Genomic DNA, 14,486 nt, shown 5'->3' with positions numbered 1-14,486 from the left:
TTATTTCTCTCGTTTGTAATTGCTCTCTTTGACATCTCTTCCTCCTTTTTTGCTCTCTATCCATCCCACTCTTTGCCTGTCAGTTTTCTGAGTGACAACATTAATCTTTTAAGGCTCTGTAAAAATCTGCGTTGTGGAGGGAATAACGTAATCCAGACGTTAATCCAAGATGTCGTAGCAGTCGGACGTGTGTTTATCTTGTTCCATGTAAAGAGTCGGTTTCGTGTTTTTTATTCGTATATATTTTTAATCTCACTTTCCACCGACGATCTAAATATACTTTCCTGCAACCCACCTCACCCAATGTGGTACTGATCTGCTATTTTTATACGTTATAACCGGAACCTCCATCAGAAGCTAGCCAGCTAACTAGCTAGTAGTCACTGTTATCCACGGCTAGCGGTCTTCGCCTTTTTAGATCGGACACCAGCCAGCTTTTGCTCGGTCAATACCTGCCAGTCTGCACAGCGCGATATCAACCCAGAGCATATCGGACTGCTTTTCTCCACCACATCACCGGATTCCTTCCTCAAGCTCTGGGCCATTACACCGGATCATCTTAGCTAGCTAGCTGCAACTGACTAGCTACTGCTGGCTAACGCCTCTGTCCCGAAGCAAGCACCTGTTAGCCCTGAGCTAGCCTCGAGCTAGGCCCATCTCCCGGCTAGCCGAAGAGGTATACCTGCTAATTTTGTGGGCAACAATACTTTTGCCAATTGGCTTGGACCCTGGACGCGGAGCCCCGCTGATCCATCACAACTGGTCCATCCCCAACTACAACATTTTCCGTCAAGATAAATCCCCATTTGGCAGTTCTTTCTATTGTGTTATTAACTGTACGTTTGCTTATCCCAGGTGTAACTCTGTTGTTTTTGCTGCTGTGCACTAAATGTCTTAGATTTTCCACAGAACTCAGTGGTCTCCTTTACACTCATGTGAATTGGCTTATATCGATAGGGCTTGATTAAACTGTTTCTTTCAGAAGAAATATAAAAAGCATATGCATAACCATGGTAGCAATTGAAAGCGAACAGTTTGGCGATAATGGGGAAATGTATTAGACAAAAGGTGAGTTGATGACTGAATACGAACATTACACTGTTGATTTTAAATGTGTATTTTACATTTACTTTTATTTTCACCGCATTTGTTGACAACAAAATCCGAAAATACTCTGGATACATTCAGTAACATGATAAGAATATTCCTGGAAAATGGGGTGTAGGTGCAAAGAGTGTGGAAAGCTGTCATCAAGGCAAAGGGTGGCTACTTAGAAGAATCTCAAATGTAAAATATATTTTACACTTTTTTTGGTTACTACATGATTCCATATGTGTAATTTCATAGTTTTTGATGTCTTCACTAGTATTCTACAATGTAAAAAATAAAGCGAAATCATTGAATGAGTAGGTGTCCAAACTTTTGACTGGTACTGTAAATATGTACAAAATGTGGCTAGCTCTCTTGCTTAATTTTGGAAGAAATGAATTTGTTGAAAACTTTTCCAACTATTGTCTTTCTCTCTCTTTTGAGTCAACTACTCATCACATTTTATGCACTGCGGTGCTAGATAGCTGTAGCTTATGCTTTCAGTACTAGATCAATTCTCTAATCCTTTGATTTGGTGGACAACATGCCAGTTCATACTGCAATAGCTCTATTAGGTCGGAGGACATCCTCCGGAAATTGTCATAATTACAGTACAAGTCTATGGAAGAGGGTGAGAACCAGGAGCCTTCTATTTTTTGTATTGAAGTCAATGTACCCAGATGGGCTCAGAAGGTAGCTGTCCTCCGGCTACGCTATGTTGCTACCGTAGAGTGCTGCTGAGGCTACTGTAGACCATCGCAAAACAGTGTGTTTTAGTATAGTTTTATAGTTTTGGTATAGTTTGATTTTGAGACTTAAAACCTGGAAAAACAAAATGGAGAGAACTGAATTTGGGGGGGAAAACAGAATCAGGCAAATAATAAAACAGATTTTATGGGGACCTAATCTTTGTCTTGTTCAGGCTGCCCAATTCCGGTCCTGAAGGGCAGTGACACTTCTGGTTTTCATCCATATACTAATTCAGATCTGGGACACCAGGTGAGTGCAATTAACTACCAAGTAGAAACCAGAAGTGTTTTGGCCCTCCGGGACTGGAATTGGGCAGCCTGAACAAGACAAAGATTAGGTACTAGACATCTAGTATATAAGCTTTCCCCTTTCTCTTATACAAGGTCCTGCATGTGTAATGTGTCATTTACCTTGTCTGTAGTGTGTCATACCTTATCATTTACCTTATGCTCCCCCAACCCACCCTTTTCTACTAGGCCCTCTAGATAAGAGTGTCATCGAGGGAAACGACTGCACATTTGTCAGCGACTTCACAAAAATAGGACTGCAAGACAACACAGAGACATTAGGTGGGCCCATAGCATAAATTTGATTATTTTGTATTTTATTTCCACATGGAAACAGGTTTCTTCATCTGTATGAATGTGGTATTTCTTAACATACTCTTTTGTATTTCCTTTCAGAGCAACTGCTGCAGGAGTTCTTTGAGTTCTATGGAACCTTCGCGTTCAACCGCATGTCGATCAATATCAGAAAGGTAACACACAGACAAACAATGAATGCGCACTAATTGGCGGGAGTCAGTGCGCATTAGTGGAGAGAAACATGCCTAGCGCATCTTTTCCATATACTCTTTTTTACATTTTTAAATCTCTGGTTAAAGATTTGAGTTTTGACGGCTACTCAAAAGTTTTACCAGCGCACCGGTTGAAACTTGATATGACCTGCGTATGGTCTAAATCGGGTATTCCCAAACCCCAGGGGTACGAGCAATGCTGTCGGGGGTACGCCAAATAAAAATGTGATTCGCATTTTAAAACAAAAAATTATTTATATATATATATATATTATTTTTTTTATTATTATTTTTTTTTTTTTTTCAAACAGTACATTTATATTATCCAACTGGGCTATACATTTGGGTGAGTTTTTTTTTTGATTAGAAGAAATGTATAAAAGCAACAGATACCATTAATAAGAAGGGGCTAGAAGTGTCTCATATGGTGAGCTACCGAGTGGCTAGGACATGCAAGCCCCATACTATTGTGGAGGACTTCCTGCTGCCAAAGATATGGCTGGTACAAAATGGAGGAAAAGGCCAAAAAACCTATACAGATAATGCCTCCATCAAACAACAGTTTCACAATGCATCAGTGACATGGCAGGAGATGTTTTGAAACAGTTCCTGCTTCACATACAAGCCAGTGAATTCTATGCATTACAGCTGGATGAGTCAACAGACGTGGCGGGCCTGGCTCAGCTCCTGGTATATGTCCGTTATGTTTATGGGGTGTCAATTAAGGAAGACATCCTCTTCTGCAAACCACTGGAAACCAGGATAACGTGAGAGGATATTTTAAAGTACTGGACAGCTTTGTGAAATGAACTGGACTCTGATGGTCAAGATGTGTTGGTACCAAAGCCATGACAGGGAGACATTGGAGTGGTAACGTGCGTGCAAGCAGTTGCTCCCAACTTCACTTGGGCACTTCACAGCATCCACTGAGAGGCTCTTGCTGCCAACAGCTTGAAAGACGTTTTGGACACTACAGTGAAAATGGTTAACTTTGTTAACCAAAGCAAAGCCCCTGAACGCTCGTGTATTTTCTATGTTATGCTATGATTTGGGCAGCGACCATGTAACGCTTTTACAACATACAGAAGTGCGCGCTGGTATCAAGGGGCAAAGTATTGTCACGTTTTTTTATTTTTTATTGAGAGATTAGTTTGTTTTCTTTACTGACCATAATTTTCACTTGTCTGACCGCTTGCATGATGAGTTTGTCACACGACTGGCCTATCTGGGGGACTTTTCTCGCCTGAATGACTCTCCGGAACTACACTACCGGTCAAAAGTTTTAGAACACTTACTCATTCAAGTTTTTTTAAAACTATTTTCTACATTGTAGAATGATAGTGAAGATATCAAAACTATGAAAAACACATGGAATCATGTAGTAACCATAAGTGTGAAACTAAACAAATCAAAATGTATATTATATTTGGGTCTTCAAATAGCCACGCTTTGCACACTCTTGGCATTCTCTCAACCAGCTTCATGAGGTAGTCACCTGGAATTAATTTCAATTACCAGGCGTGCCTTGTTAAGTTAATTTGTGGAATTTCTTTCCTTCTTAATGCGTTTGGGCCAATCAGTTGTGTTGTGACACGGTAGGGTGGTATACAGAAGATAACCCTATTTGGTAAAAGACCAAGTCCATATTATGGCAAGGACAGCTCAGATAAGCAAAGAGAAACGACAGTCCATTACTTTAAGACATGAAGGTAGGTCAATACAGAAAATGTCAAGAACTTTCAAAGTTTCTTCAAGTGCAGTCGCAAAAACCATCAAGCGCTATGATGAAACTGGCTCTCATGAGGACCGCCACAGGAATGGAAGACCCAGAGTTACCTCTGCTGCAGAGAAGTTCATTAGAGTTGCCAGCCTCAGAAATTTCAGCCCAAATAAGTTCAAGTTACAGACTGTTCAGAAGAGACTGAGTGAATCAGGCCTTCATGGTCAAATTTTGCTGCAAAGAAACCACTACTAAAGGACACCAATAAGAAGAAGAGACACGAGCAATGAACATTAAACCAGTGGATATTTGTCCTTTTTTAGTCTGGAGTTTAAAAAAATGAAGTTTTAAGTTCCAACCACCGTGTCTTAGTGAGATCTCCACATGTGTAGTTCCCACCATAAAGCATGGAGAAGGTGGTGTTATGGTGTGGGGGTGCTTTGCTGGTGACACTGCTTGTGATTTATTTAGAATTCAAGGCACACTTAACCATCATGCCAACACAGCATTCTGCAGCGATACGCCATCCCATCTGGTTTGCCCTTAGTGGGACTATCATTTGTTTTTCAACAGGACGATGATCCAACACACCTTCAGGCTGTGTAAGGGCTATTTTACCAAGGAGAGTGATGGAGTGCTGCATCTGGCCTCCACAATCACCTGGCCTCCACAATCACCCAACCTCAACCAAATTGAGATGGTTTGGGATGAGTCAGGCTGCAGAGTGAAGGACAAGCAGCCAACAAGTGCTCAGCATATGTGGGAACTCCTTCAAGACTGTTGGAAAAACATTCCAGGTGAAGCTGGTTGAGAGAATGCCAAGAGTGTGCAAAGCTGTCATCAAGGCAAATGGTGGCTATTTGAAGAATCTCAAATATAAAATACACTGCTCAAAAAAATAAAGGGAACACTAAAATAACACATCCTAGATCTGAATGAATGAAATATTCTTATTAAATACTTTTTTCTTTACATAGTTGAATGTGCTGACAACAAAATCACACAAATTATCAATGGAAATCAAATTTATCAACCCATGGCGGTCTGGATTTGGAGTGACACTCAAAATTAAAGTGGAAAACCACACTACAGGCTGATCCAACTTTGATGTAATGTCCTTTAAACAAGTCAACATGAGCCTCAGTAGTGTGTGTGTGTGTGGCCTCCATGTACCTGGTTGACCTCCCTACAACGCCTGGGCATGCTCCTGATGAGGTGGTGGATGGTCTCCTGAGGGATCTCCTCCCAGACCTGGACTAAAGCATCCGCCAACTCCTGGACAGTCTGTGGTGCAACGTGGCGTTTGTGGATGGAGCGAGACATGATGTCCCAGATGTCCTCAATTGGATTCAGGTCTTGGGAACAGGCGGGCCAGTCCATAGCATCAATGCCTTCCTCTTGGAGGAACTGGTGACACACTCCAGCCACATGAGGTCTAGCATTGTCTTGCGTTAGGAGGAACCCAGGGCCAACCGCACCAGCATATGGTCTCACAAGGGGTCTGAGGATCTCATCTCGGTACCTAATGGCAGTCAGACTACCTCTGGCGAGCACATGGAGGGCTGTGCGGCCCCCCCCAAATAAATGCCACCCCACACCATGACTGACCCACCGCCAAGCCAACCGGTCATGCTGGAGAATGTTGCAGGCAGCAGCACGTTCTCCGCGGAGTCTCCAGACTGTCATGTCTGTCACATGTGCTCAGTGTGAACCTGCTTTCATCTGTGAAGAGCACAGGGCGCCAGTGGTCGAATTTGCCAATCTTGGTGTTCTCTGGCAAATGCCAAACGTCCCCACCTGTGGACGTTGGGCCCTCATACCACCCTCATAGAGTCTGTTTCTGACAGTTTGAGCAGATACATTTATGGCCTGCTGGAGGTCATTTTGCAGTGCTCTGGCAGTGCTCCTCCTGCTCCTCCTTGCACAAAGGCGGAGGTAGCGGTCCTGCTGCTGGGTTGTTACCCTCCTATGGCCTCCTCCACATCTCCTGATGTACTGGCCTGTCTCCTGGTAGCGCCTCCATGCTCTGGACACTACGCTAACAGACACAGCAAGCCTTCTTGCCACAGCTCGCATTGATGTGCCATTCTGGATGAGCTGCACTACCTGAGCCACTTGTGTGGGTTGTAGACTCCGTCTCATGCTACCACTAGATTGAAAGCACCGCCAGCATTCAAACGTGACCAAAACATCAGCCAGGAAGCATAGGATCTGAGAAGTGGTCCGTGGTTACCACCTGCAGAACCACTCCTTTATTGGGGGGGTCTTGCTAATTGCCTATAATTTCCACCTGGTGTCAATTCCATTTGCACAACAGCATGTGAAATTTATTGTCAATCAGTGTTGCTTCCAAAGTGGATAGTTTGATTTCACAGAAGTGTGATTGACATTGTGTTGTTTAAGTGTTCCCTTTATTTTTTTGAGCAGTGTATATTTAAATGTTTAACACTTTTTTTTGGGTACTACATGATTTCATATGTGTTATGTCATAGTTTTAATGTCTTCACTATTATTCTAAAATGTTGAAAATAGTACAAATCAAGAAAAACCCTTGAATGGGTAGGTGTTTTTACCGGTAGTGTATATTCAATGTGCGAGACCAAATTGAGGCTATGATTATGAAGTTGGTGCTCTCTTCTGTCTGCATTAACAAGGACAACACACAGGTCTTTCCATCATTGTATTATTTTTTGTGTGGAAATGAACTCAAGCTTACGGACATTGTCAAGTCTGATATGCCAAAGCACCTGAGTGAGTTGGGTGCACAATTACGCAGGTACTTTCCCAAAATGAATGACACAAACAACTGGATTTGTTATCCCTTTCATGCCCTGCCTCCAGTCCACTTACTGATATCTGAACAAGAGAGCCTCATCGAAATTGCAACAAGTGGTTCTGTGAATATGGAATTTAATCAGAAGCAACTGCCAGAGTTTCCTGCCTTGGCAAATCACGCTGTTAAGACACTGATGCCCTTTGCAACCACGTACCTATGTGAGAGTGGATTCTCAGCCCTCACTAGCATGAACACTAAATCAAATCAAATTTTATTTGTCACATACACATGGTAAGCAGATGTTAACGTGAGTGCAGCGAAATGCTTGTGCTTCTAGTTCCGACAATGCAGTAATAACCAACAAGTAATCTAACTAACAATTCCAAAACTAATTTCTTATACACAGTGTAAGGGGATAAAGAATATGTACATAAAGATATATGAATGAGTGATGGTACAGAGCAGCATAGGCAAGATACAGTAGATGGTATCGAGTACAGTATATACGTATACATATGAGATGAATAATGTAGGGTATGTAAACATTATATTAGGTAGCATTGTTTAAAGTGGCTAGTGATATATTTTACATTTCCCATCAATTCCCATTATTAAAGTGGCTGGAGTTGAGTCAGTGTGTTGGCAGCAGCCACTCAATGTTAGTGGTTGCTGTTTCACAGTCTGATGGTCTTGAGATTGAAAAACAGCTTCTGTCTCTCGGTCCCAGCTTTGATGCACTTGTACTGACCTCGCCTTCTGGATGATAGCGGGGTGAACAGGCAGTGGCTCGGGTGGGTGTTGTCCTTGATGATCTTTGTGGCCTTCCTGTAACATCGGGTGGTGTAGGTGTCCTGGAGGGCAGGTAGTTTGCCCCCGGTGATACGTTGTGCAGACCTCACTACCCTCTGGAGAGCCTTACGGTTGTGGGCGGAGCAGTTGCCGTACCAGGCGGTGATACAGCCCGCCAGGATGCTCTCGATTGTGCATCTGTAGAGGTTTGTGAGTGCTTTTGGTGACAAGCCGAATTTCTTCAGCCTCCTGAGGTTGAAGAGGCGCTGCTGCGCCTTCTTCACGATGCTGTCTGTGTGAGTGGACCAATTCAGTTTGTCTGTGATGTGTATGCCGAGGAACTTACAGGTACAGACTGTGTGGAAAATAATTTCAGACAGAGACTCTCTCCAATACACACCAACATTGCAGAGTTATAACCTGCGGTTATTCACAATTTTCAATGAACAAATAGTTTTATATGTAAGATGGCTAAATAAAGAGCAAAATTATTGATTATTATTATTTGTGCCCTGGTCCTAGAAGAGCTCTTTGTCACTTTCCACGAGCCGGGTTGTGACGACTCACACTCATTCATATGTTTAATAAATGTATTGTGTGTGTGTGTGTGTGTGTGTGTGTGTGTGTGTGTGTGTGTGTGTGTGTGTGTGTGTGTGTGTGTGTGTGTGTGTGTGTGTGTGTGTGTGTGTGTGTGTGTGTGTGTGTGTGTGGCAGGTTTACAATGATCCCTGGTTCGAATCCAGGCTGCATCACATCCGCCCGTGATTGGGACTCCCATAGGGCGGCGCACAAACTGGCCTAAGCATCGTCTGTTTTGGCCGGTGTAGGCCGTCATTGTAAATAAGAATTTATTCTTAAATGACTTGCCTATTTAATTAAAGTTTCAATTATTATTTTTTAAAGTGTAAAGCATGTGCACACGCACAACATTTTTGTTTTAATCTGCGTCAACCAGCAAGTCATTCTGTTTCTCCATTCATCCTTAGACATAAGGTGACAGTGCTTCACTGAAAGCTTTAAACAGAAATAACCTCTTTCTTTTAGCTCTACACAGACTCTTTCACCCCTGTGCCTAATTGCCATAGTTTATAAATGGCCAGCTCTGAGGGAAGCTAGTGGTCGTGAAGTGTTGTTTGTCGATCACACACCAACATCACAATGACGTCCCTGCTCAGACTACAGCCGTCCGAGGACTGTGTGATTGATGGCTGCTCCTCCTCCACCCATCTCTATATGAACCCAACCTCTAGGTTCTTCACGCTCAGTAAGCAAAAACACACAACGTGTTTATTCAGTCTTAGACGCCTGTTCATTTGGATACCATTTGCCCAGTTTAGTTTTTTTTGCTCGGTTGCTCATTTTCATTGTCGCTCCTCCTTAGTCTAAAGATATAGTGTAGCAAAGACGTTAACCTGGGGTCAGTCGTGTGCATGTCCCAGGGTCAGGATTGACGTATTGAAGGAAGGCCTGTAGGAAGCGTGGTGGCCATTGCCTTTCAGTAGTCGAGAAACCACCATCAATCATCTTTACTGTGTGCTGTCTCTCTCCTGTCTCCCTCTACCTACCATCTCTCCCCCCTCTTCTCTACCTGCTCCACTTCTCTCTCTGACTGATGGCTTTATGCTCCATGGTCATCAATCCCTCCATCCAATGGAGCTGGAGGCTCCATCCCTCTCTGTCTCTCGCCGTCTATCCAGACAGCCTTTTTTTTTTTTGTTACAACGCCAGGCTTAGATAGGAGTTAGATGTTTTGCAGGCCATGTTTGACCTGAATTCAAATTGTACTTGTTTAGTGTCAAATACCTTGTGTGGTTCGATTGAGCCAGACTGGAGTGTTGCACCATTGGTTCCATTTCGTCAGGCAAGCTCGATCGGGCAGCAGCTAAAGCTTTTGAAAGAAAACCAACGCTATTTGAACCCAGGTGGGTAGGTTGCGTAGAACCTTGGAGGGCTCTGCTTACGTCCCGAATGGCACCCTATCCCTGTGTCAGACACATTATCCAAAGCAGCAATGGTGTAGCCTTGCTGTCATGCGTGACAAGGACTTAGCAAGATGGCAGAAACAGATCTAGGACCAGCCTAGTGATGGTGTCAGAAAGGGTCAGTGGTATGATAGATGAGGCGTGGCGAATCTGTGTCTACCCTGCTGGTGCTGCCCCCAGGCTCGTTCCTCATAGCTAAGCTGACACTGGCTGTGTCCCAGATGGCATTGTATTCCCTACATAGTGCACCACTTTTGACCAGAGCGCTATGGGCCCTGGTCAAATGTAGGGCACTATATAGGGAGCCATTTAGAACGCAGACACAGCCACGTGTTAGCCTGGCCTGGGAAGAGGAGAGGTGTGCCAGACTCAGACCAGCCCAATCCATTCTATCTGGGCCCATGTGGCATAGATAACAACAGCCACAAAACACCTGACCTCACCAGCGTGACCAATAAGATAGATGGACCATGTATAAAGACCAGTTGGTGTTTTGACAGCTCTTTCTCACTTTCACCATCTCGTTCCCTCTTACTTTTTCTCTCTCTCTCTCCATCTCACGCTTTCTCCTTCTCTCGCTTCCTCTCATTCAATCTCTTACTTTCTCTTTCTTTCTCTCTGTCTCACAGGGCAGGGAGCAAAACAAACCCGAGATGTCCCCATTGCACATCCAGAACCCCTTTGAGCCCGCGCTGAACGTCAGTAAGAATGTTAACGGAACGCAGCTGGAGCGCTTCGTGGCGCTGTGTCGGGAGAGCGCCTGGATGCTGCAGCAGCGGGAGTTCAACGTACCGCACGTCGGCAGCGCTACCAGAAACCACGCCCCCTGGGGCCTGGCAGCGCTCCTCATGCCCTCGGTCTCCCAGGTGGCCGGGGTTAAAGGTCGTAAGAAGAGGAAGAGGGAGCCGGCCAGCGAGAGGATAAAGGGCCTGCTGGAGTCTCTAAAGAACAGTGAGGTGAAGAGCTAGAGAGCGGCCATGCAGTACAGCCCCACTAGAGGTCACTGGTGAGTTCTGGGTCTATGGGTAACAGTGGCTACATGGCCGTAAAGAATGGACATGTGAGGACTTGTCCAATTTGCTTTTCACACAACTGCAAATAACCGATCAGAGCCAAACCAAGCTGTACTGATATGGCTTGCGCCATGGTTGCTGCAACCTACCTGAAAAGGACAATGTGACAACAGTTTGGTTTTGTTCAGCACGGTAGTGTGAAAAGGGTACCTGTGACCAGATGCTCGTTATAAGAAAGTCCGGCTACTCTACATGGCGACGTTTGCACATCGATGTACATAAAGACTTGACGTCATAGCGTCCGCTGACACCGTTTTGTTTGTATACATTTAGAGCCGATGTATTCAGATGTTTTTTATTAAAAGATCCTGAACAGTAATTCTGAAAAGTCGTTCTCTCATGGCTAACCAACAGGAAGTTTGAAAAGGCAGGCTGAGTGGGCGGGGAGCTTATATTCATGAGCTCGCCTTGACTGACAGCTCTTTGAAACGCTTACGTCAAGCAACTTGGATGCCGTTAGCAGTGTTGCAGTGAAATCATCTCAAGCAAATTTGGTGAGACACAAAGCAACTCAAACAACATTGAAATTGCATGAATTAGGCCTCCCGAGTGGTGCAGTGGTCTAAGGCACGACATAATAGTGCTAGCTGTGCCACTAGAGATTCTGGGTTCGAGTCCAGGCTCTGTCGCAGCTGGCCACGACCGGGAGACCCATGGGGCGACGCACAATTGGTCCAGCGACGTCCGGGTTAGGGGAGGGTTTGGCCAGCAGGGATGTCCTTGTCCCATCGCGCACTAGCGACTCCTGTGGCAGACCGGGCGCAGTGCACGCTGGCACGGTTGCCAGGTGTACGGTGTTTCCTCCGACACATTGGTGCGGCTGGCTTCCAGGTTAAGTGGGCATTGTGTCGAGAAGCAGTGCGGCTTGGCTGGGTTGTGTTTCGAAGGACGCAAAGCTCTCGACCTTTGCCTCTCCCGCGTTCGTACGGGAGTTGCACCGATGAGGCAAGACTGTAAATTCCTGTTGGATACCACAAAGTTGGGGAGAAAAAGGGGTTAAAAAATGTTTTTTTTAATTGCATTGTTTACATAATAAAAAATATATCTCCCCATTTTGGCATGTCTCTTGTGATGTGGTTCACAGCAGCACTGATGGCTGTGTTCACTTGACAAGCCAGTAACTAGCTAACACCAGACACAGATGAAAGGGGAAATGTGTAAGTATCTTTGCCATAGATGAACAAGGTAAACTTTTAATAAGATTTTCTGACACCCTACAGTCAAATTTTGGCACCAGTAGAGTAGCTATTTAGCCTCTGCAAACACACCTTCTCTGTTGGTGCTACTTATTTAAATTAGGTAAGAGAATATCATGTTACCATTGTTGTATTAAAATGTGTTAAATTGATGTCCCCTTAATAATGGATCCAAGTGTTTGACATCGGGGAGGGGACCAGTAACGTTATGATCAAACTTTATCAGTGTAGAAGCACCAGTCATTTTTCATACTTTGATCTGCTTTCCTTCAAATATCATCACATTTCATGAAAAACATAATTTTGACTGTTCAGGACCTTGAAATCAGTGTCACAAAATGGACTAAGACTTTTTAATGACATAATAAAAACAGTTGTGGTCAAGTTTATTGAAATATGTTTGGAGGATAATGAACAGTATGATAGTCACTCATTCAATGTGCTAAAGGGATCTGTTATTTCTGGATTCAACTTTTACCATCAACTGTCGAAAAGAAATATCTTCTCCCCAAATGGTACTCTATTCCCTATATAGTGCACTACTTTTGACCAGAGCCCTATGAAAAGTAGTGCACTACATAGGGCATAGGATAGCCATTTGGGACACTTCCAATGACGCGCTCATGCGTCATTGGACACTTATTCCGTACCGTTGGTTGTCCAGTCAGTCTGGAGCAGAGAGGAACCAGCGGTGTGGTTATTTTGTCAAATGGATTAACCTCTTCCTGGTTACTGGTTAAGCTAACATGTCAAATATGTAGCTAGACAGTAGGCACATTCCACTTTAAACACAGGTCCTTCGTTTTCTCGGTGGAGACGGAGAGAGACAGGGCCTTAATGTTGTTTTTACAGAATCTGTTCACAATGCCTGATTGCCAGTCATGTTCATTAGAAATGTGGCATTTCCAAGCCAAGCCCTGATAAGCTTGGTGAACTGTGTACACAAGATCAGGCCACTTAGACCGTTATTTCATCAAAACCTCTTGCCACCTAAGCACTCTCTGTGAATGACCCCCTACTCACTGAATAGTTTGCCGTTAGGGAAAGGGAATGCGTGTGTTTTTTCCAGCTACTGTACGTTTCTGCCTCATTTGCGGTTCTTCAAACCATAGAGGTACTACTGTAGGACTCATGCTAACAAGTGGGTGTGTTTTGAGAGAGTGAGTGAGAGTGTGGGTGTGTTTTGAGACAGTGAGAGTGGGTATGTGCATGAAGGTCCCAGGAGATTGGTTCAGGAGCAGGAGTGTGCTGTGGCCCTACAGCTGTTTTTCCGCTCTGTGCAGCGGGAGGTTAGGGGGTGAAAAGGGATCCAGTTTTAACGGTTCCTCCTCTGAGACGGGAAGGAGAGGAGCACCAACTGCCTCCTCTCTCTCTCAAACACACACACACTTTATACACTGATTGACTACATACACAAATACATTTTATACACTCACGCCAGGATAGCTTTGAACTTAACTTCTCTCCTCCTCTCACTGATTCTCCCCCCCCCCTCTACCCCGTCTGAGTAGCTGTAGGTTTAGAGAGCTTGTGTTTGAGGTTTGTTCAGGAGGGTGCAGCTTAACAGAACGTTGAGATAGAAATTCATTTAGCAAAACATACTATAATCAGATTTTCTGTCCAGTACTTAATTATGACCGGCGTACTATTAGGAATGTAGAACAAGAACAATGATTTAACATGACAAACTCTTCTCTTAGATTTATCGCTATGTAGGTACCGTAGGTATTCACGTTGTAATACAATCGTAGTTTCTGACCATTTGCGGACATGAGCCAATACTTCCTCAACAGAGAGGTGGGAAGGTTCTGGGTCACAATAATACTGTGTTATACCTTCTCTTAATGTGTACCTATGGTATGTAACTGACTGGTTCTTCCAGTATGTAGCCCACCCGCATGTCTGTCCCTCTGCAGAAGTCGTACCACTCCACATAGAAGGGGGGGGGGGTTTCCTAAATGATAGCCCATTCCCTACATAGTGCAGTACTTCCCCATATGGGCCCTGGTCAAAAGTAGTGCACTAAATGGGGAATAGGTTGCCATTTGAGAGACACCCCTCCCTCTCTGTGCAGGGGTACTCCTTCTGAAGAGGGTGCAGTGTGTCTAGCTGCTCTTGGGATTCTCAAGGGGTGTGTTTGGCTAACCTGCCAGCGCTGGCCCCCATCCCCAGTGTCTGCGGGCAGCACACCGTCGGCTCTGATTTATGAGCCAACGTGTTGATAGGTCGGCGCTGGATTGGAACACTCAGAGGAACTCGGGAGGTGCAAGCGGCGAACACGCCGTGGACGTGGTCAGTCAGGCCTGGGTTCAAAT

General features: G+C 44.5%; 1 protein-coding gene across 1 annotated transcript in view; it reads left to right on the top strand.

The window, feature by feature from the left end:
* Positions 1-12,028, top strand: part of mtpap (mitochondrial poly(A) polymerase) — a 43,270-nt gene extending 31,242 nt beyond the window's left edge. The window contains exons 7-9 of the mRNA XM_064949076.1: positions 2,316-2,408; positions 2,523-2,596; positions 10,532-12,028. Coding sequence (XP_064805148.1) covers positions 2,316-2,408; positions 2,523-2,596; positions 10,532-10,870 — 506 coding nt within the window. The 3' untranslated portion in view covers positions 10,871-12,028. The remainder of the gene's footprint in view (positions 1-2,315; positions 2,409-2,522; positions 2,597-10,531) is intronic.
* Positions 12,029-14,486: the final 2,458 nt, after the last annotated feature.

The sequence above is a fragment of the Oncorhynchus masou genome, chromosome 30 (assembly GCF_036934945.1).
Source record: "Oncorhynchus masou masou isolate Uvic2021 chromosome 30, UVic_Omas_1.1, whole genome shotgun sequence".
In the NCBI taxonomy this organism is placed as follows: domain Eukaryota; kingdom Metazoa; phylum Chordata; class Actinopteri; order Salmoniformes; family Salmonidae; genus Oncorhynchus; species Oncorhynchus masou.
The sequence above is the reverse complement of the archived record's forward strand: the minus strand, read 5'-3'. Positions and strand labels throughout refer to the sequence as shown.